We start from the raw sequence: 22900 nt of genomic DNA, 5'->3' as shown, positions 1-22900 counted from the left end.
GACAAATACAAAACATCACATAAATGAACACCTGACAAATTCCGCTTCATCTAGCGAGGTACGTGTTGAGTTTGAGGCTTTAGTGAACGGCTGTAGCGTCACCGCTGGTAAGCTAACGCTAGCTAGCTAGCTAGCTGTCAGGCGCTAATCGGTCTGAAGTGTAAAAGTGGACTCGAGTCTGACGTTTAGCGCAAAACGTGTTCACTTGCTGTATTTTCTTGCAGTGTTCGTTGTTTTTAAGACATCTGTGTGCTGACGATGCTGAAAATATCAATTTTGAAGGTAAGTGAGCTTTTCATCAAGTAGCTAAACTAATCGGTAAAGTTGGCTAACGGTTGGGAACGTGACGTTAATTAACTACATGTGACTGATGCTGAAAGGCAATTAAGACACGTTTGTGAATAAAGATGGATATCAGGCGGTTTGTGGAGGCGGTGATGTTCACGTTTTTATTTTAAAACTATTATAAAACATTAATTTGGAAGTAGATGTTTGCTGAAAGTCCCAACACACCCAACAACTGCGTGTCCTAATTAAAGCATCAGTCAGTCCAAGTCTGGATGTATCAGATGAGAAAGTTTTAATTGCAATTAAAATCAAATACAGTTTTAATTAAAGTAACAGGATGGAAATATATAATCTCTAAAGTAGATGAAGACACTTGCAACCTGCAATTTGAACCAGTGGCTGTTAAATTAATAATACAGAAGGTGGAGCATCAACAGAGATTACAGGTGCATCTCAAAAAATAAGATTATCATGGAAAAGTTCATTTTTTCCCCGTAATTTAATTCAAAAAGTGAAACTTTCATGTATATTCTAGATTCAGTACACAAAGTGAAATATTTCAGGCCTTTTTTTGTTTTAATTTTGATGATTACGACTTAAAATCAAAAATCCAGTATCAAGAAATATTAGAATGTTACATAAGACTGATCAAAAAATTTATAATAGACAATGTCGACCTTCTGAAAAGTATGTGTATTTATGCACTCACTACGTGGTTGGGCTCCTTTTGCATGAATCCTGCATCAGTGCAGCGTGGAGGAGATCAGCCTGGGGTCCTGCTGAGGTGTTATGAAAGCCCAGGTTGCTTTGACAGCGGCCTTCAGCTCGTCTGTATTGTTGGTCTGGTGTCTCTCATCTCCTTGACAGTACGGTCAGGTCAGGCGAGTTGGCTGGCCGATCGAGCACAGAAATACCATGATCAGCAAACCAGTGACTAGTCCTGCTGGGAAAAAAGGCATCTCCGTACCTAACAATACAAAAGGAGCCCCGACCAAGTAGTGAGTGCATAAATGAAGTGTAAATCTGTACAGTTGGACCCAGTTCCTCTTTCTTCTGACGTTTGCAGGTTGAGGACCCGTCCTGCCTCTGGGGTCGGGTTGTCTGCGGTGACACAGAGACCACAAAACAGTACGACAATCTTCTGAACCAGATGAACCTCTTCTACCACGACGTCACTCGGGACCTGCGGAAGCTGCAGCCTACATCGCTACAGGAGGGAGAGGTAATGAAACACCTGGAGTGACTCTTCACTCATGTTTTTACACACCTGACCCAGCTCGGGGAAACCTTTTAGTGTCACCTTGATGGCGCTGAAGGCGGATTGGATGCGTGCGTTACTGTATTTCCTCTCAGGTGTGTGTGGTGTACTGGTCAGCGATGAAGTGGTGGTGTCGGGCTGTGGTGGAGTCGGTCATTATGGAGTCGGTGTTCTGTCAGGTTCATTGCCTCCTGGTGGACCATGGAGAACGGCTCGTCGTCCCCTCAGACCGGTAAGACCAGAACAGTATTAGTCTTCCTCATCACTGGACCTAGCAGTACACTTTTTGCAGGAAATGAAGACGCTGCCATTTTAGGCCTGAAGGCAATAAGACCAAGGTCATGTGAAACAGTCTGCAGACCTGAGTGTGTGTGTTTGTGAACGCGTATCTGTGCTTTTTAACTTGTGTGTTCTCCTCTGGTTCTGACAAGGATCCGAGTCGCTGTTCAGAATTTCCTCCAGCTGCCTTTCTGGGTGAGGAGGTTCCACCTGGCGGGAATCAAACCCATGACCCTGCAAGTTGACGTCTTTGAGGAGAAGGCAAAGCTCATGTAAGAAGAGCTCACCGCTTGCCATCGAATTATGGTTTTGTGAAGTACAATGTGAACTACTGAGGGTATCCAGCCCGTAAAGTGTAAAAATAAAACCCTACTCAATCTGAAGTAGTTAAGGATCTCTGGAGCACACACATCTTCTACTTTATCTCTTGTGTCGTGAAGTTTTTCTTATTTTCCTTCGCAGTCCGTCCAGTCAGTGGGACAGCTCTGCTACACTCTACCTGCACAACCTGCTGCAAGGTGAGCAACACGGCAGATAGATGAACCAAGACTACAGTTTGTTTGTTTGTTTTGTTTTATATCTTAGAAGCAACATTTGATGCGTTCTGAACGGTTCTGCGTTGATGTTTAAACATATTTTCAGTCTTGTGGATTCACTTGAAGAGATTGCTTCCTTCCATCAGTGTCGACTCGGACGGAGGCCGTGTTGCTTGAATCAGTGTCAGACTCCACCTCCATTGAGCTCTACCTGACTGTACGCAGCATCAAGGTGAACTTTGACTCCACGCTGTTGGATTTAACAAGACACGAAGAGCTTCAAACATTTAGTTTCAACACGGAGCTTTACACAGACATAAAAACAGAAGAGATGATGAATAAGGTCTGATACTTTTCTCCTCTTAATCATTTTTATCTTTATTGTTGACACATCCAGCTTTCATCAGTCGTCTGTTTCTTGCTTTGGTTGGACAGTTTTTGTATATTGTCTATTGTATTATATTGTTTTAGTTCACATTTCCTTGTGCAACTTGTTATCAGAGCCCTTTTTCTTTTTCTTTTTTACACATGGAGAAACTAATGGGCAGGTTTTTGTTGATTTTTCAGATCTGTGTGAACGACGATCTGGTGGCCAAGAAGTTTGCACTTTACATCAGAGAGTCAGCTGATGGCGGCGGGCTGGATGAGGTGGACCAATTTCCTGTCATGCTATCCTCCAACATCTTAACTCAGACTGTCTGCACGACCTCAAACAAGCTGGCAGCACAAACCCAACCACCTCCTGGTAAACACACACACGTCACTTCCTGTTCACGGCAGTCACAAATATCGTGGCGGACAGCAGTAGTTTACGCTACATTGGTTGTCTGCATGTAGACTCGTGCTTATGTGCAGTTAGGTCCTTAATTGTGTGTATACATTTTGGGCTGCCTGCAGCACAATCACAAGTTTTATCATGATACTTTATTGTATTTATTCTTTGAACAATGATTCAATATTTGCTGATATCACTAAGTCTGCCACAACACAGTTCCGATCTGATTTTAATTCAGGGGATGGATATGAGACGATATTGTCTGCCCTTTCAACATAATCCGTTACAAATGAAGCTGCCACTCCTTTATTTCCTGCTTTCGGCTCAGAAATAAAAAAGACAGAACATCATAGTTGAATTTCAGCCTGAATGTACGTTTTCTCAGCCAACCATTGTTGAAACAGTTGAATCTGTTTCACATTCACACTGACTCTAATCTGGTTTGACCCTCAGTGATGTCACAAGGTTTGGCTGCAGCCGGAGCAGGTGATTGGCTGACGGCTCCCTTTACAGCCCAGGTCAGCAGCTCTGCTCACTGTGTTACTGTCTGTTCTGCACTAAGTGTCCACCCATACTCACCTCTGAACTCTCTGCTGCTTTAGAGGCAACAACATGAGCAGAAGACCTCTGAAGAAGGCAGCAGGTCAAAGGTCACAGATGAACGACCGTCTCCAGGCAGCCAATCAAAGAGGGGCTCAGATGCTGCGGCTGCAGAGAGGTGAGCGCAGTTTGTTGTCGATTATGGCTGAGATATGTCAAAGTTTAATCAGTTAACTGACCTGCTCTCCTGTTCAGCGACTCATCAGAGGACACAGACTCGTCTCTGGCTGCAGCTCTGACCAAAAACTTCAGTCTGTTCAGGTGAGACTTGACCTGATCGGACACAGCTCCTCTCATGTGATTGGCTGAAACCCACAGCAGGTTTCATGTCTTTCTTAATGTGATACACAAATGCTGACGGAGCGCTTCCCCACAGGTTCCTCAAGTTTCTGAACCCGGACAGCAGCAACCAGCAGGCGCCTCCCAATGTGAGTACACGCACCACACCACAGGAAGTGTTTCTCAGGGAGAGCCCGAGCTTTTAAGAACTGAAGCTCTGGTACAGTTTTCAGCACATTTTGAAAGACATATTACTAATTCATGGCACTCACGAGGCTATAGATTTTTACTGAGAGGGGTCTAAACTCGTTCACTGTGACTGGAGTGCTCACAGATGTGGTAGCTGGTTTCTGTATTTCACCTGCACAGTCCAGTCAGAAATTGAAAGATGAATCAAGATGGTTCGGTTTGTCTTTTTCTATCCAGGTCAGTCAGCAAGAAGAGCCAAAATACATTCAACCTGAAGAGACAGCTGCTGCCTCCAGCACCTGCATGGGACAGGAAGTGTACGCCTCCATCGCACCTTCAACAGTCCGGTTTATTTACTGAAGACCAGTTCAGATAGGATTAAAATTACTGGGGGAGGTGGAGAATTACATCATCATTGTGCTCCTTTATTTAATTCATCATTCGCCATTTTAAGCCTTGTGAAATTACAGCATTTGAAATGAATGAGTCAAAAATCCAACTCCTTTCTTAGTCATAACTCAAATCTTAACACACACGTGAGACACATTATCTCAAATATCCATCAAATAAACCACAGAGAAAGATGCTGCAATCGAGTTTTTAAGTTTTATTCAGAATCCAGTGACAACACGACACTTCTTCCATTTTCACACTGAGGTGTTTACAAGGAAAAATACAAAATAATAAACAAGAGGCTCTTTAAAATCTATCTTGACAAAAAGGACTTCAGTCTGGATGAGATTTAAATTACAGGAGGATCAGTGAGCTCACTGACCATCACAGGTAATGTTAAAATCAGCCCACCCTTCAAGTCGAGTCTGAACCTCACCTGACTTTCCATCACCATGGGGGGAGGAGTACATGACTCATTTTTGACTAAACTGTTCCTTTAATGTTATTTGACTGAAACTTCCAGCTGTAGTAACTTGACTCTTTGGCTTGATTTGTATTTTATTAGTGGAAAAAGTGGAACTGAATGGCTTGTTGACGGCCGTCAGGTTGAATATCCGACTGATGACGAAACAAGGTACAATAAAATAGATATTAACACTATATCTTACAGCATGACTACATTATAGTCCAGATGTAATCCAGTCAAGATAAGATACAGTCTGAGCTGATCGTCTGTTTATTTTTCAGCGGTTCATGTAGATCAGCAGAGTCGAGACCAGCAGAGACGGAGAAGATGTGCAGGAGTAAAGAGGAGCTGGTCTGTTTACGGTGAGCTGCAGCTTAGAGAGGAAACATTCACAGACCGCTGTGACGAGTCGAGACAAAACTGGACAGGAGTGTTTGTTGATGATGGCAATGAACATCTGATGGCTTGTCAGGTTTCCACCCGTCACAGCCTGAAAGTTAGAAATTGACTTAAGTTCCTAATTAAAAGTTTGTGTTTATTCTCATTGTTTTGTCTGATGCAGCTTTTTGGACTGGTTGAACCCGGAGCCTCTGAACCCCAAACCACACGCTGCGGACGATGTGGTATGTTCTGCATTTCAGTCTGAACTTTACAAACAAAATGTTAAGTTTGTTTCTCCTCCGCCTCTGTGGTTCACCTGTTCATGATTAGCCTCCTTTGTATTTCTGGGCCCAACATGAACTTTATGATTCACCCATGGCACAAAGTTTAAGAACCAATGGTCTGTCCTACTGGGACATGTTTGTTTGGCACAGACTCCAACAAATGTCAGATCATTATGATTGTAACAGGGTTTTTTTGGTGAAAGTAAAAATTGTGATGCAGAAATGATCATTCCCCCTAATCAAGAATCATAGTGCAATCCTAATATCTACGGATATATTCGCAATACGGTCTCTATTTTAATCATATCTTGCAGCTCCAGTGTTTAGGCAGCATCAGACTTGGCTTGCTCCCTCTCTTCAGTTCGCTGTGTTCGTAGCGTAGCTAATCTCAAAATGTATTTTTGTGTCAGTGCTTCTGATTCAGTGTGAGCAGGCTCTCTGGATGAATCTTGGTCAATCAATCATTAACTTGTCCGGTGGGATAAGTAAGTTTCTCTTCTACTTGCCCTACAACAAAATCCACTGTTCCTGGACAAACGGACGAGCCTTAAAGTCCGTGTAAAGCAAATTCAGCCATTTTCTTCTAAACACATTAAATAGGTTATAAATGTATTTCCTTAAAACATGTAAAAAGCCATTCAGCCATTTATAATTTAGTTATGGAGCTAGGCTGCCAAACTGTATTTCAACATTTCTGTGTTCAGGATTTAATGGGCGGGTCAGAAATCATAGCCGCGTTACGTAACGCGGCTATGATTAGCATAAACCCCGCCCTGCTGTGGAAGCAGTATAAGTACGTTCAGTGCATTAGCTTCGGTGGTTTTCCGCTAGCTCTCGAGTCTCGGATAGCATCGCTTATGATAGTTTGCAGCTAGCTAACCAGTCATGTCTCCTCCACGTAGCTCATGCATCTTTCCTGGATGCCACAGTGTGCAGGCCCGGGTAACGGCTCAGTTAGCCTATTTAAGTCTCCTACCGAGACAACGTAAGGAAATGGTGGATCGATGTTGTCAAGAGGAGCTACTGTGGAGAGTTCAAAATCACCACCAACACCCCTCTCTGCAGTGTCCACATTACCCCCGATAGTTACAGCACGGCCACCGGCATTACATGCCCGCCACCGAGCCTCTCCGTCCGCCGACAGCGGCTGCTACCATCACGGCCACCGGAGAGAGAGCACCTGCTGTAGGTGGCGGGCACGTAATGCCGGTGGCCGTGATGGTAGCAGCCACTGTCGGCGGACGGAGAGGATGTGCCCGCCACCGATCCTCTCTGTCCCGCTGACAGCAGGTGCTACCATCACGGCCACCGGAGAGAGAGCACCTGCTGTAGGTGGCGGGCACATAATGCCGGTGGCCGTGATGGTAGCAGCCGCTTTCGGCGGGACGGGAGGATGCAAGCCGGGGACGGAGAAGATCGGTGGCGGGCACATAATGCCGGTGGCCGTGATGGTAGCAGCCGCTTTCGGCGGGACGGGAGGATGCAAGCCGGGGACGGAGAAGATCGATGGCGGGCACATAAGGGTGCCCGCCACCGATCCTCTCTGTCCCGCCGAAAGTAGGTGCTCTCATCTCCGCCACCGGCATTACGTGCCCGCCAGTGTAAGTGTGTGCTTATGTTATAAATATTGTATTCGTTTAATTAAATGCATTTTGCTGAAGGTGCAAATCCTGAAAGTGATTTATATCGTGCCCATGTAATGTTAGCAAATGTTATTGCATTTAATCATGACATGATTGTCCATCTGACAGCACAATGAGAATCCACAGGTAATATTTTATGTGCACCAATATAGCTATGACAAGGAATTATATGTAGACTGGGGTTTAAATTACTGGGAAATAAATTACCATTCTGATGGAGCCTGTGAGGAACGAGGCTGAGCACTATCAGTGTCTGACTCAGAGTCAGTTTCTGGCTCTGATGGCTCAAACAGGTAGTGCTGGGTCCTTCAGACGATGCTGCTAGCACTAGCTTCCATTGTTGCTAGGCTACGTCCTTGTGCAGTACACAGAGGGCTCCCCTCCCGCGGTGGGCGTGGTTCCAGCGCCTCTAACTGACACGCCCCCAGCGTTTCACAGCAGAGAGAAGTGCTTGTTTTTCCATGATTTTGAGACCTAATTTTATATACTTAGCAATTTTTTTAATCTTTCAAATTTGGCTCAGTGGTCAATGATACATGCTACTGTGGTGTGACAAACTCATAACACATTATTTTTGCTGCTTTACACGCACTTTAATGTGGAGCCGTTGTATTTAGTTCCTTTTTAAATTGTGAGTTTATCTGCGTTGTTTGCTGTTTGTGTTTGTATCATGTTCCCTGTGCTTCACTGTTTGTTCTCAGTTGAGTTTTGGTATTGCTCTCTAGTTTTTGTTGGATTTGCCTCAGCCTGCGTCGTTTGTCATTGATTGTCGAAGCCTCCTGGCCGTCCTCAGGTTGTCCCCAGTGATCCCAGGAGAAGTGGGATTCTGGTGCACTCTGCCATCCCAGTGGAGCCCTGCACCAGCCTGGATGATGCCCCCGTCACTGATGCTCTCCGCTGGGTAAACAAGAGTTTTGTTTGAGGCTATTTCGATGCGGAAAATCTAAAATAAGAGAGAAACGGGTTGTTCAAGACTGAGACATTAAGTGCAACAATAAATCCACTTAGTAAAGTAAAAATTTCTTTAATTCAGGGTTCCAGTTTTGAAGTTTAAAAATAGCTTTTACTAAAGTCTGGAAAGGGAAAGACATCAATCAATAATTAACAGTTCTGTAGCCTCTTCTAATCCAAAATAATGTTAACAGGGTACAAAGAGGCTGATACATTTAGTTTACCCGTACATCATTTATAATGATAGTTTTCTTTATGTATGAGCATACATGGAAAATGTGTTGCAGCAGAGTTCATGCAGTTAAGATTGAGTTGATTGAGATTTAATTAAACAGACTTTGACTTTTGGTTTTCTAACTTGAGCCATACTTTATTTTGTGAAATGTTCCCTAATCTTCTAAGTCTTCCCAGTTTCTTTCATACTTTAGGTGAATTTAATCCGACCTGTTTTAGTTCATATCTGTAATAATGTTGGTTGTTCAAATCTTTGCTGTCACAACAAATTACACCATTATTAAAACAGCGTTTCCATCAAGAGTCACATATTTTGTCCATATTCTGAGTTATGTTCACTGTGAGCAGGTCATACATTGTGTTCTTCGTTTGTGTGATGCAGCCTTTAACGATTCAAGGACTCTCCATGTTTGAAGCCTGGACGATGACGGATCAACCGTTATGTGTAGATTTTACTTTTAAATCTATTTATATAATCTTTCAAATTACTTTGATGGTGTAAGTTGTAGAAAAGTGAAACAGAGCATCAGTTTATGACGCGTTGCTTTCAGCATGCAAAAATGACATTTATAAAATTCAACACAGGAACTTCAATAGACATAATTAGCATGTTGATATCAAGATACAAGTATTCAGTCATCCCGACAGTCAAGAGCCGACCTGAAACATTCAACACAACAAAGACACAAATACCATTCGTTTGACTCTGAAGTAAAGATGCACTTATTTCTTTTTTAATTTTTAATTTTTAATTTCTCAGCCGATTCTGATTTTCTTTCTATTTATTATAATTGACAACACATACAGAAAATTCAATTGTATATTCATAATAAAACATTGACTATTAAATAACATTTACTCAAAAACTGCATCAGGTCCTAAAATAAAGTGTCTGTTACTGGACAGAGCTTTATTCAATATGTTGTGTTTTTTATATTAAAGTGACTACGAGGAACCTTTAAGTGTTTATGAAACAGTCTCTGATTCCTCTGATGATTATAAATGACCTGTAACAGCAAACGGGATCATCAGCGAATAGAATGATGTTTTTATATAGTTATTATTAACGCCTGTGTTCGGCTCCGATCACATATCACATATAAAATCACATATGAATACATTAACTCCGCCGCCGCCACGCGCTAGCAAAGATCTTTACAACAGCAGGTGCTGGTGTCGTACCGCTTTTGTCAAAAGGGGGCGCTAGAATCAATATAAACAAAGTTCCTCGTAGTCACATTAAGTGGCCTGTTGGTGAAAGTTAATATAAGTTTAAGCATTTGCGCCTTGTATACTGGTATATCCGGGACTCTGATTGTGAAACAGGAGGAATCTGCCTGTGACGAGCTGCAGTTCACATGTGAGCGGGATGAAATGTTGGCTGCCCTGATTCAGACAACAGAGTCGGTGTTATGATATCCTCAGAGTACAGGTGCAACAGATCTATACAAAAACAAGACTCACACTTAGCTGAAATAAAACGTGCACATGTATCAGGTCAGCAACACAAAATATTTGGTTTATTTCAGTTCAGGCTGGTGGTTTTGTTGGGGGGTCGGTGGATGGTAAGTGTGGGCCGGTCACTGTTCATGACCGATCATAGTAATAACCTGCTGACTTTAGCCGGTGGCCAATCATTCGGTGCCTCTCTACTCTGTAGTGGCTGACAGACACGAGGATGGTAAGAATATAGATGTTTTATAACACCTGATACTGGACCTAAAGATGGTGCCAAGAATCTCAAGCTGCAGAGTAACTAGTAACTTAATGTATCAAATAAATTAAAATAAAAAAATTGTGACACAAAGAGATTCATTTTGACTGCAAATGAATGGCGGTCGTGGTCCCAAATATCCTTTTCATTGATTTCTAATCATCGGTATCAACCCTGAAAAGGCCATATCGGTCGACCCCTAGTTCCAGGTGCCAGTCAGCAGGTAGCAGAGGTAAACTTGGTTGACTTCTGGCAGTGTTTCAGTCCTGGCAGCTGTGGAGGCTGAGTTAAGATGTTGAGTTGGCTGCTGATCCATCAGTTGATCAACAGCAACTGTCACAAAAGCTGGTGATGGCGTGGGACAGAGGCCAGGCAGGTGAAATACACTGGAGCTGTTATAATATGTATCAGGGGAAGATGTTGAGCTGCATGTTTAAACTTCACCTGAGTTTCACATGGCGACCGCTCTGTCTCCAGGTGCTGCGGAGGAAGCAGTACTACACTCTGTCTCCAGCTGACTGTTACAGCTGGCCAGCTGTCGCTCGAGGGTGCAACACCGTCATCATCTCCCACAACGCTGACCAGCCGCTTAGCTACCTCGTGCCGCTCTTAACCCACATCCTGCTCTACTCCATCTACACCTCCCTCACCTCCAGCACAGGGGTGCGTATCAACACCAGACGGGAGGTCGTGTATTATATCGGATGAAAGGCTTCACAACTGGTTCTTAAATTAAACATCATTACACTAAATCTTTCTTCACCCGCACCATTCATTGATTGTGCTCCCAGTCAGTTATTATGCGACTTGTTTTCAGAAGATAGTGCTGTTATTTTTTTGATGTTTTTTATGTCCAGCCCATAGCGGTGCTGCTGTGTCCAGGCTGGGAGAAGATCCAGGCAGTGTATGACCTGCTGGAGGAGATGAGGGTCATCCAAAGCCTCCACCCTGTCATCGTGCTGCTGGGCATCGGAAAAGACGAGCCCAAGGCTGTCAGGATCCCCAAACACTGTGAGCGCAATCTCAATCTGCTAATCACTCCACGTTTTTTAAGTTATTGTAAATCTCCAAATGCATATATTTATTTTTAAGTAAATAAGTTAGTCATATAACTTCCTAAATGTTTTGTTTTAATTTGTACCAGGCCTGCTGTTAGTGACCACTCCCTTCAGTTTGGTCCGTCTGCTGTCCTCCCACTGCTTCCTGTTCCTGCGTCTGTACCACCTGGTTCTGGACGAGGCCGACCAGCTCTTCAGTCTCGCTCCAGATCAGGTGACGGCCCGTTCCTCATTCACACTCAACAGCTTCTGAGCTTCTGAGCTGCAGCAGCTGCTCACATGTCGACTGGAAATAATGTGATGTGATCAGTAACTTTCTGAAATATATTTATAAATCAAATGCTCTGAAGAAATAAAAAAAGATCTATCACCTGTGGCTGTAGCAGGCCTCTCATTAGCCATCAAATAGTTTCATTCAGCCTGTATTCCTGTACGCGTTCTGCCTCTGCACTCATTGTGCATAATCTTGCTATTAGCGAGCTAGTCGCACAAGAACAGCAGAGAAAGTGAAGCCAACATTTCCCAATGCTAACATACTAGCTTGACAGAGGGGAGTACAAATAGCTATGTTTCCTTTCTAGGTTCATTGTGATAATGCATGTGAGTAAGTCCTGTAGTTGGATATGGTTTGGGATGGCACTGATGCAGTGCACTCAGTCCATGTCATTCAGCAGCTAACTGAGTAGCACAAAGCACACGGCCAAAGAATGGAGCCACTGCTGCAGGAACAAATTTGTTCCCTGGCCTTCCCAGTACCGTTGGCACAAAGCACACACCCAGTGCAAAGAGCAGTAACTGCCGGGCAGTTCATGAAGGCTTTTGTGTGTGTTTATGTGATTATGGCACTAAATGAGTTGTTTATTTGTATATCAATTTGACCAAAAAAGCTGAGGAAGCTGTTGAATAGCAACCTATTCAGTAACACATCTCCCAGCTGGCCAGTGAGAGCTACAGGGTAGTTGGCGTCAGTGTTGCCAGGCAGTTCACGTTCATATGTTTTTGGAGGAGTGACTCTTGAGGGAGTCCTGAAGGGTGGATTGTTTTGGTTGGATACTTTCTAAATGTATCTTACCCTTGCTGGTTTCTCCAATCATACCAACCCCAGCTGTAAACATGAATGTTCTCCTGATAGATGGCGACCATCCTGCAGCATTTCCAGAAGGTTACTGCAAGTGTGGAGAAGGTATCCTGTTCTCAGCAGCTGGTCGCCGTGGCCAAAAGATGGACCAGTCACATGGAGAGTTTGTTAGCCAAACACATGCCGTACCCCTGCATTGTCACAACTGTCCTTGAGGAAGCTGCTCTCTATGGTAACGTCCAGCAGGTCAGTCTCAATGGATCATCCACAGATTTGTCTTTATGCTGTTGCTATGGTACACTGGTAACTGTTTTGGTCTACAGAATTTAAGATTTGTAAAAATAAGATGCAAATAGTGCAGTCAAATAATTTAGTCCTTTTTAGATTAACCAAGATGATATTTTAATGTCAAAATAATTGTGAATTACACTTAAAAGTAAAATAATAACTCTCTACACCCACTGTGCATTTAAAATGTGCAGTGAAGCCGCTGCCATTAGTTGTTGTGTCGACTAAAGCTCAGCTGTATGTTCTGATGATGATGATGGTTCCTCTCTCAGATCATCCTCATGACTCTGGAGAGCAGTAAGATCTCAGTTCTGTTGGGTGCGTTGGATTTTAAGCCCGGTGTCGGCCAGAAGACTCTGATCGTTGCCAACTCTGCTCAGGAGGTGGAGGATGTGTTCAAGGTGAGTACACTACATCTATAACTAGAAATGACTTACCACAGCAAAGGCCCAACAGTCCCTCAAGATCAGTGCATTATGAATTAACGTAGGTGCAGAAAAATAAAAAGTCAGAAAAACATTCCTGGATTTGTCCCTTTATCTGCATCTCATCAGGTCTTTGCTGGGCCGAGACTTCCTCCATCCAAGTTTGGTGGAAATCTGTTCAGTAGTTTTTGTGAATTCCTGATGAAAAACCAACAAACAAATGGAAATAGGTGAAAACGTGACCTCCTGAGCGGAAATAATATTAGAATACTGACAAATGAAGAAACACAATGTACTAACGTGGAGGCAGAAATAAAAAATTAGATCACTGTAGTCTGAAAATGCCAGAAAGCAATGCAGCAACCAAAACTCAGTCCATCATTACCACTCTGAGTCCACATGCATCTACAGATTGGATCAGAACAGGTGAGATTAGGGTGCACTGATGACATCTGACGGGAGAAGGAAAAACCACGGAGATTTTCTTGATGTTTACCAGCTTCTTTTCTAATTTTCAGGCCGTGAGCAACCGAATAGCACTCTGCCTCAAGACCCACGAGGGGTTAACTCACCAGTTTGACTTCGTCATCCAGCAGTGGAGGAAAGTCATCGGCCCCGGCACTCATATTATTCTGGGTAAACATGGAGAACATCATCCACAAGAAAGACATTTGAGTTTCTTCCCTGAAAATGAACAATCCTGTCTTTTTCACTTTGGTTGTGTTTGACTTTTGACCCCCAGTGACCACCAACGAGTGTCTGAAGTGTCTGGGAATCAGAGATGCGACTTGTGTCGTCCACTACGACTTCCCCACTTCTCCAAAAGTATTCGGCAGCAGACTCTTCTGCATGGCCGACAACTTCAGAAACCTCTCGGGACGAGTAAGAAGAAACCGACGGGATGAATGTGATGCGTTAAATCATATATTTCTGTGTGAATGATGAATGCATTAACAGAACTACAATTTCAGCATCAACAGCTAAAAGATGCCTGGATGATTTCTGTGGTTTCTTCTCCAAGGTTCCCTCCCAAAATCAAACGGAGAAATGTCCTCCAATCACCCGGTCTATGCTGCTGATCTCTGAGAGGAACGCCCGTCATGTAGTCGGGGTTCTGCGTTACCTGGTGCGAACCAACGCCCCGCTGCCCCCCGAGCTGCTGTCCTTCGCCCAGAGCGTCCATCTCGTCCGGGAGGACCAGAAGACCAACATGCCTCTCTGCAACTACCTGAAGAGCTTTGGAGTGTGCAGGTCAGCTTTTACACTTCAAGTAATGATAAACTGAGGGGAGGATCCAGCAGATTTAAACAGTCTGGAGCTGAAACGATTAGCCGGCGAATCGCTTAACTAACGATGTCAGTTTACAAAAAGAATTTTCAAAAGACTATTCCTTTAAAAGTCCCAGATCTGGCTCAGGTTGGGGAAAACATCCCTATTGCAGTTTTTCAATGAGCCAATGAGCCGTTATGTGATTCTGTGTGTATGTTTTGCAGAGACAGCAGTGTGTGTCCCGACCGTCACACATTCATTTCCCACCTGGATCAGTCTGTGCTTCCTGCCGCGGGGGTCATAGAAGTGAGGGCGGTCAAATCTGTGTCTCCACATTTTTTGTATTGCAAAATGTTTTTAATGAAACGACCGGTTGTGTCATCTGATGCTACACTGCGGTTAATTTGGACCTGCATTGTGTCCGACGCTTCCAGGTTGTGCCTCTCCACATTAAGACGGCGTCAGTGTTCTACGGTCGGATTGTCCGGAAGGAGGACGGCAGTTTCCAGAGCATGGCGTCTGAGATGACTTCTTATTATGCCGAAAAGAAACCTGGAGCCAAGGAGTTGCTGGAGGGAGGCTTATATGCCGTGCAGGAGGATGAGCTCTTCCACAGGTACGACACAACCTAACTATCATTGATGGGAGCTTTGTGGGCTTGAAACATGTTTCAGTCATGACACCAAAAGCTCAAATGTTGTTTGTGCCACGATATCCTCTGTCAGTGAAGCAGAACAGCTGAGTAACTCGTACTTTATGCTGCGTTCCAGACAACTCGTACAAAAAGTACAATGAAACGCCGCTGAAGTCAGATTTTGTATCTGTAAACTCGGGCCACATTTACCCGACCTCATGAGGGGGCTGTTGTCTGATGTCACACAGCAATGGCTGCACCTGTTAGGAGAGGGTGTGGTGTGTATGTAGACTACAGTATTTGTAAAAGGTTAGTGAATGAAATGTTTGGATACGTTTCCAATTATTAAAGTGCTGTAAAATAAAATATACTTCCTCCATTTAATTTATAATGCAAGGAGGCTGCACTGCTGAGGCATCAGTTTTGCAAAAGAGGCGTCATTTTGTTGCGGTCAGCCAATATTTTTGTTGACGTTTGTCATCTTGGACCTGGAAAGCTTTGAGGTCGGAAGTTGAAGGAAACTAGGAAACTCAACCCTCCAACGCTGTCTGGAACGCACCATTGGTGTCTGCTAAATGAGGTTCCTGTTTGGTTAGCAGGCTGCCGTTTGCTTCAAATGAGTTTAATTTTTATTTCTCTAAATAAACTGAAACTCGTTTCTGTCTGGATAAGAGCACCACAGAAAAATGTATGTAATGCAAGTCTGTGCTCCCTGCGGCAGGGTGAAGATGCTGTCCGTTCCAGACAGAGGTGACCGGCTGTTTTTCAGCGTCTTCGTTCGGTTTATTGATGTTGGAAAGGAGGAGGAGGTCAAATCCCATCAGATCCTTCAGCTCCCGGAGCAGTTTCACTCTCTGCCCGGCCAGGCCGTGGAGATCATCGTCTGCAGGGTCAAACCTGCTGACGCCGAGACCAACTGGCACCCCAAGGTTTCCTACTCACCTTCTCGCTTTGCCCTTAAAATTACCACTTTTCCTGTGGCTGATTTTCTTTTCATTTACTCGGCAACCTCAATTGATCCTTTCTACTGTTTTTTCCAGTCTGAGCTAAATAAAACTCCAGGTGTTACACAAGATATATGAGAGCTGTGCTTTACATCAGCTGGCAGAGCTCACTCTGGCTCTTTACACCATTTCACACTGAAATTGGCACATAAAAACAGATTGTTTAAATTGGATAACCCACTAAAAATTGGGCGATTGATTCTTTTCCCATTGCTGGTCGACAAGTTTAGCATTGTGTTTTCTGGAGTGTCAGAAGAAAGTAAACAAAGCTCCGACAGAAAAGATGTCAGAGGGAAACGATGCCTGGCCACCAGTGGTTCCAGGAGCACCAAGTGTATTTAAGAAATGACAAGAAATACTGATGCATTTTACTTCAGTGGACGTGGACACAGGCCCTTAAATTGATTATTTACAGACACCCAACATTAAATCTGCAGGTGTTACTGATCAGATTCGGGGCCTCCACTGTCCTGGACTTAACAGAAAGTTCAGTCCTGTGTAAAACAAGCAGTCGTGTGGTGATCATGTGATTGATCTTTTTTTGGCTCACAGGTCACCAGAGCGATCAGCCAGAAGATCCGAGGTCTGCAGCACCGAGCCAGAGCCGTTTTCAGTCTGGGAAACACTGTTTTTGTTGACCCCATGGTAGGTTTTTACCTGCCGATCACCTCCTCATCCAGTCAGTGGGTGACTGTTGGACAAACAAAGTATCTGAATAAGCAGATCACAGTTTATGTGTACACTGTTCAGCTTTCTGGACTGTTTTGTGACTAATTAGCACTTTTTTTTAGGTCCGTGTGACGCAGGTGCCAGGTATGAAAACTGTGATAAATGAATACAACGTGCAGTCAGAGATCCTGAACACTGGGATGGCAGTCAGCAACCCGGAGCATCTGGACCTGCTGAGGGCGTTGTGCCAGGAGAGCAAGACCGGCAGCAGTAAGGAGGCGGGTCACCTTTCTGGGTAAGTACTTTCAGTATAAGACCCATCGAAGCTGGAGGTTACCTTCGGTTAGGTACTTAGAGCTTGGCAGGTTTCTGGAACGGTTCTTTTGGAACCATCCTCAACTTTTGAGAATGGAAATGTAAAAAGAACTGAACTGAACTGAACCGGACCTCTTGGTGGGAACTATGACGATTGAAGCAGCATTTCATTGTTTTGTAGGTTGGAGGATGGTCCGGCCTCTCTTGAGGTCCGGATCAAGGCTGAGGAGGAAGTTCTGGCTGAAGCCTTCAGAGCAGCCGAGGTCAGTCAGTTTGATGTCCCTCCTCAACTCGAACCATGTGAGCCACTTAGTCCAGCATCTTCGGTGATCCAGTCCCTGGTCCCAGTACCACCAGTACCACCAGCAGCTGAACACCACCTGGTTCCAGTGTGTGATGAGAAATCCCTGCTGGCTGATCCGGCAGCTGCTACACAGAGAAACAGCCACACTGCTGATCTGAAGTCAGCTGACCTGATGATGAGGTTGGTGTGTTTACTGAGAAACTAATTACATATAAACAGCATCACAACAGACAGTTGAGTCACAGAAAACAGTCTTCAGACCAATTTAGTCACAAATGTTATAAAATATGAGGAGGTAGAAATATAATCTTAATTAATGTCTCTAGCTTCAGGTTGTTGGTGTAAATGGGGAGCTGAACAGAAGCTTTGTGATTTTGGTTCACAGGAACGGAGACAGAAGAGAAGTTTGCCCCCCGACCAGCCAGGCTGCTGCTCGGAGCCCCTGTGAAAATGGTAAAAGTTAAATAAAGTTTTATCCTCATCCAACGTCAAGAATTATAGACACTTTGTTATTGTGACACTTTCAGGCAACTTTAGATTAAACTTGAGATCTTTTTAGGTTTATTCCTAAAACTGGATTAGAGAAATAAAGAGGCTGATGAAATATTATATATGAGTTAATAAAGTAAAGTAAATAATGTAATTGTGTTGCCTGAGACAAATATCATGGTGTGTAATTGTGATCTGTCTCCACTGCTAACACAGTAAACCGTGCGTGTGTGTTCAGGTGTGCCTGCAGGTGATGATCAAAGCGACCACCAGCAGCTCATCAGCACTGAGACGGACTGCGAAATCTCCCAAAAAAGGTACAGGAGAGCTTATCTGGATATTACTAGAAAACTCGTTAACACATTAAAAAGTTAATTTAACCTTTTTTTATCTTTATTTTTATATCTGCAGTCGATGAGACACAACAAACCTTTTAATTTGAAGTGTGGATGAGTTTTTAAAACTAAACTGTGAATGTTTCTCCTCTGGTTTTGTCAGTTTCCACCCTCAGCTCCGCTGGCACCAGACGTCCGACTCTGTGATCATAAGGATGAAGCTGATGAACCCGGAGAACCAGCGCTGTGATTTCTACCCTGACAGAGTCGTTTACAGGTCCGTCAGGAGCAGACCACCAATGATCGCTCACTTACTTCACATCACATCCACCATTCAGTGGAGCTTTTTATCCAGAGCACTTTACACTGGTGGGAGCGGGTACATGTTCAGCCAGTTCTGACTGGCTGGTGACACATCAGATGTTGTTCAGGTTGTATGTAGGAGACTTCATCTACAAAGTCCATCACGTCAAGTTATTCTGTAATGTTGTTTCTGTTGTTTCACAGCTAAAGATCTAATCAAATGAATCTGTGACATCATGTGTAACAAGATGTTCGTACAGACAGATTAAGTTCAAGATCACAAACGGTTCATTAAGGAGAAAAGTTTCTGATTTCTTTTACTGCTGTTGCTCTGATGCAGTGAAACCCGACGGTATCTACACACTTCTGTGACTTCAGTTTGGACCTGTGTTTGGCATAAGCTTCTCAGCTACTTTAGCCTTTAATAAAATGTTTTACAATCAATATTTAGTGTGATGATGATGATTATTTTACAACAGTTGGTTATCGTCATGCCATTTGGTCAAGACCTCCGCGTGGGGTGGCGCAATCGGACGTTTTAAGTTTGTGATCGAGCCACAATCTTCTTTCCATTAACATTACTATTACTGGTATTTCCAAACTTCACACAACGTCATGGACCAGCAGGTCCAAGTGATGTAGTCAACTAGATGGCTGATGCTGATTGGATGAATTACTTATGTGACTCGTCCTTGGGTGACCTCATATAAACAATGCAGCACGAGTTACAATGGGCAACATGGTGGATGAGAAGCTTGTGCCAGAAAAGATCGTTAATGCAATAATGTGTTGAAGTACTGGGCATTTCAAAGATGAGAAAAAAGACCAGTTTTTGGTCGGATTGCTGAACCCCTACAACAACATGTTACCTGCTTATGTGTGTGTACAAGCTTATTTGTGACACAGATCGGTGCCATTACATCCTTGACTTCTTGGCAAACAGGGCTGGATAATATGGCCTGAAAATAGTATGGTGATATGTTGAAGCTATATCGCAATACACAATATAAATTGATATTTTGAAAAATCCTCAAAAGCTCTTTATAAATACTAGGACTGGGCGACAAAATCAAATATGACAATGTTTTTGACCAAATACCTGGATATTGATATAATGGCAGTGTTGTCGGGATGACTGTTGGTGCTTTGTCAAAGTATGAACACAGAGATTTTTGATAATCATCAGTAGATGAGTAGAATGATGTAGTGGGTAAAGACAAGTGTTGGTACGAGTAGAAGAGTCGGGAAAGTTCAGTAAATGACATCACTTTACTGTAATGCAGCTTTTAAAACCAGGAAAAAACTACACTTATGTCACATCACCATATAATATAATGTAAGATAATATAAGATATAATATAATGGATTCCCAGCCTTAGCAGCTGGCTAACACTTGGTGCCAGTGCAACATGTTCTTGCCAGTAGTTTTTGTTCATCCAACCAGCTGCAATGACCTGTTCGCATGCAGGAAGCTGGTGAGGGACCACATCCTGAAAGCTGCTCCTCAAAGGGAGGTGATCTGAGGAGAGATGGTGGAGGTGGAGGTGGAGCTGAAAGAGACCTCTGTGCATTTATGTATCTGAACATGAACATAGCAGTGAGTCCCCTCAGGTCATCCAGGAAACAGGAAATAACAATAACTCTTTCTGTGTGAAAATTACAAATATGCAAGGTGCTTTAACAAATCAGAGGCACCAATAATCTCAACAGAGGTTCATCACAGGTCGGACTTGCTGCTAATTTTGGGTTTTATACAGATAATGTTTTAGGACAGTGTGCATTTGGTCTGCTGTGTTGTCAGGAACACTTGAGTCTTTATTATAGTGCTGAAAAGACACAACAATTTCTATAATTAACTGTTAAAGTGGTGTATATTGCAAAGATTCACTGTTCAGCTTCTAAAATGTGAGTCAGTTGAATGTAAACTGACTGCCGGTTGGACACTTTTCACTGAAGCCGTTGTTAGTTGAAGCCAGCATGTTATGTAACTATAAACCATACTACTCTTAATTTATATTACAAGATGACCTCCATTGAAAAGTAAGTAATGTTAGTTTTACCAGTAATTGAAACCCCTTTGTGATGAAGCTTCAGCTCGGAGATTTGTTCTAGTGCTGATTGCTGCCTTCATACTCGTCTAATAAATCTTCAAGTTGCAACGCGTCTGTAAAGGTCCAGTGTGTAGGATTTAGTGGCATCTAGCGGTGAGGTTGCAGAAAGCCACCAGCTGAATAAGACTTAACCTCATCGTCCTCTATGGTGGCCGCTAAGAGGCCCACTCCAGAGCCAGTGTTGGGTTTGTCCGTTGTGGGCTTCTGTAGAAACATGGCGGAGTCTGTGGAAGAGGAGCTGCTCCGTCTGTAAAGTCTCATTATAAGGGAACGAAAACAAAACGATTCGAAGTTTCAGGTGATTATTCACTAATGAACACATCAGTATTAATATTATATTCAGTATTTGATAATGGATCTTGAAGAATTGAACTTGATCCCTCTGAGTGCAAACAAACGGTGATCAGACTGTGTTGATTGTGTTCAGTGGCAGAGTGAACGGACAAATCTACAGAGCCGACCTGGAGCTTCAAGCCAACGTCGCTGCTGACCGCTGCTGCTGGGAAATGAAGTCCAATGAGCCAGTTCTCAAACTGGTCAAACAGCAGCAGGGATGCTGGGAAAGACTCCTCAGGAACAAGGTACCGGAGGTCATTTTGTTCAGTCCACAGCAGAGATGAATATTTATCCTCAGGGAAACTAAACAATAATTGACTTTTTTAAATAACAAATGAAGTTCAAATTGAGGAAAAAACAAAAGATGAATTTCTTTTCATTTCTTGACACAGAGTATTTTTGTGAGTTACGACATGAACCACTTTGAAGAGGATGAAGACAGAATCCCAAATGGTACGAACCACAGAGATGCTTGAAGACGATGTGACATATAGTCTTTGATACCTGCTGTCGCGCTTCATTGATCTGTTGGCTGTCGTTTTTGTTGTTTGGTCTTCAGGTCTGTGCTTTGTGGAGGACACAGGAGAGAATAACTGCTATGTGAACGCAGAGAGCGGCAGTGAGAGCGACTAAAGTTTACTCTTCAGGACAGGATGTTGATTTAAGGGCTATGTTGTAGGCAACTGGACTTGTTTCAGTTTCTTGAAGACGTTTCACTCCTCATCCAAGAGGCTCCTTCATTTCTAACTAACCGGAGGAGAGCTGGAGGCTCATCACCCACCAACAGTGCTGAGTTCCCTCCGCAGACAGCTTAACACCATTCACACCTGGGCTCACCTAATCCTAGCGAACCACACGAAGGCCGCCCTAACGACTCTGAAACTCAGAGCTCACACGTGTCCTTAACGACTCTGTAAGGACACTCCCACACAGAGTTTAAAAGCCTGCAGCTCCCCTCCAGTTAGTTAGTTATGTTTAAGTAGAGAATAATGGTAATTCTCACCCCGTGCGAAGGCTGAATGCTTTTGTAATCCACTGTAGGTGAAGTCTCACAGGCTCACATTTGATTTTTTTAAGACTAAATTGTGAAACAAAATGACTTAAATAACAGTCTGATGGCTTCGATGAGTGTTTTCATGTGTTTACCAGCTTTAACACACGTTGAGTGTGAATCTTCTTTACTTGTTCTGGGATCGTTTCCTTCATGTTACTTTGTGAGTCAAAAAAATAAGTCGTTTTTTGTTCAATTAATGTCAACGGGTCGACTGACCGTTGGTGAAAGCTCTACTTTGTTTTTCACATTTATTCTGTTTATTATTGTTATTATTTATAAATGCTGGAGTGTCAAAAGTACTTCTGTTCAAGTATAAGTACTGCATTCACAATGTTGACTTCTTATTACTGATGCATTCATGTGTACGTAGCTTTAAAATGCTGCAGTGGTTCAATGTGGAGTTAATTTTACTTTTTTACACGGTTGAATCCGAAACGTTAAGTATTTTATAAATCTGTGATAGATGGTCAATCATTAATCTGTCAGGTGACCAGTAAATATAGATTGATTACTGGTAAATACACACATTTTATGTGGTGCTTCAGAATATAACACAAGTGAGAAACCTGCTGATAACATTAATATAAAAAAGATCAAATGTATGTATTCATATAGTACCTTTACATTTATATAGTACAGTTTAGTGTAAGTGCTTTGACGATATTACAGAATAAACAGTTGAGACAAACACGAGGAAGTCTAGTCTGAGGTGAGCTAAAACAAGAAGAAAAAAATAAAATTGCAAAAATAGAAATTGAGAATAAAACAATGGACGATTAGAAGACGACATCACATCAGAGGAATTTAGGAACGGATAAAAAGATTATGAGCAATAAAATTAATATAAATAAATAGATTAAAGATAAATAAGAGCAGTCAGGGACGGTAGGAAAGAAGGAAGACTTCACAAGGGAGCAATAAAAATCAGAATTAAGTTTAAAAAAAAAGGATGACAGGT

At 43.1% G+C, this 22900-nt stretch overlaps 2 protein-coding genes across 2 annotated transcripts in view; one reads left to right on the top strand and one right to left on the bottom strand.

Moving 5' to 3' along the window:
- Positions 1–22900, bottom strand: part of iqub (IQ motif and ubiquitin domain containing) — a 270442-nt gene that overhangs the window by 152236 nt on the left and 95306 nt on the right. The gene's annotated exons all lie outside the window — the stretch shown is intronic.
- On the top strand, positions 17–22544 carry tdrd12 (tudor domain containing 12). The gene is made up of 37 exons (XM_084363621.1): positions 17–107; positions 225–282; positions 1355–1510; positions 1642–1778; positions 1978–2097; positions 2288–2343; positions 2508–2593; positions 2929–3106; positions 3590–3654; positions 3739–3854; positions 3932–3997; positions 4113–4164; positions 4442–4521; positions 5163–5231; positions 5345–5425; positions 5626–5686; positions 8165–8272; positions 10748–10933; positions 11128–11281; positions 11415–11542; positions 12461–12652; positions 12967–13095; positions 13638–13755; positions 13862–14001; positions 14141–14370; positions 14613–14694; positions 14823–15004; positions 15744–15951; positions 16579–16671; positions 16818–16990; positions 17192–17494; positions 17700–17767; positions 18042–18120; positions 18302–18415; positions 20980–21133; positions 21281–21341; positions 21448–22544. Exons 2-37 carry the CDS (start codon positions 259–261, stop codon positions 21519–21521), a joined length of 4323 nt encoding a protein of 1440 aa, XP_084219747.1. The 5' UTR covers positions 17–107; positions 225–258; the 3' UTR covers positions 21522–22544.

Source organism: Pagrus pagrus (assembly GCF_965226575.1).
Source record: "Pagrus pagrus genome assembly, chromosome: 10".
NCBI lineage: Eukaryota > Metazoa > Chordata > Actinopteri > Spariformes > Sparidae > Pagrus > Pagrus pagrus.
The sequence above is the reverse complement of the archived record's forward strand: the minus strand, read 5'-3'. Positions and strand labels throughout refer to the sequence as shown.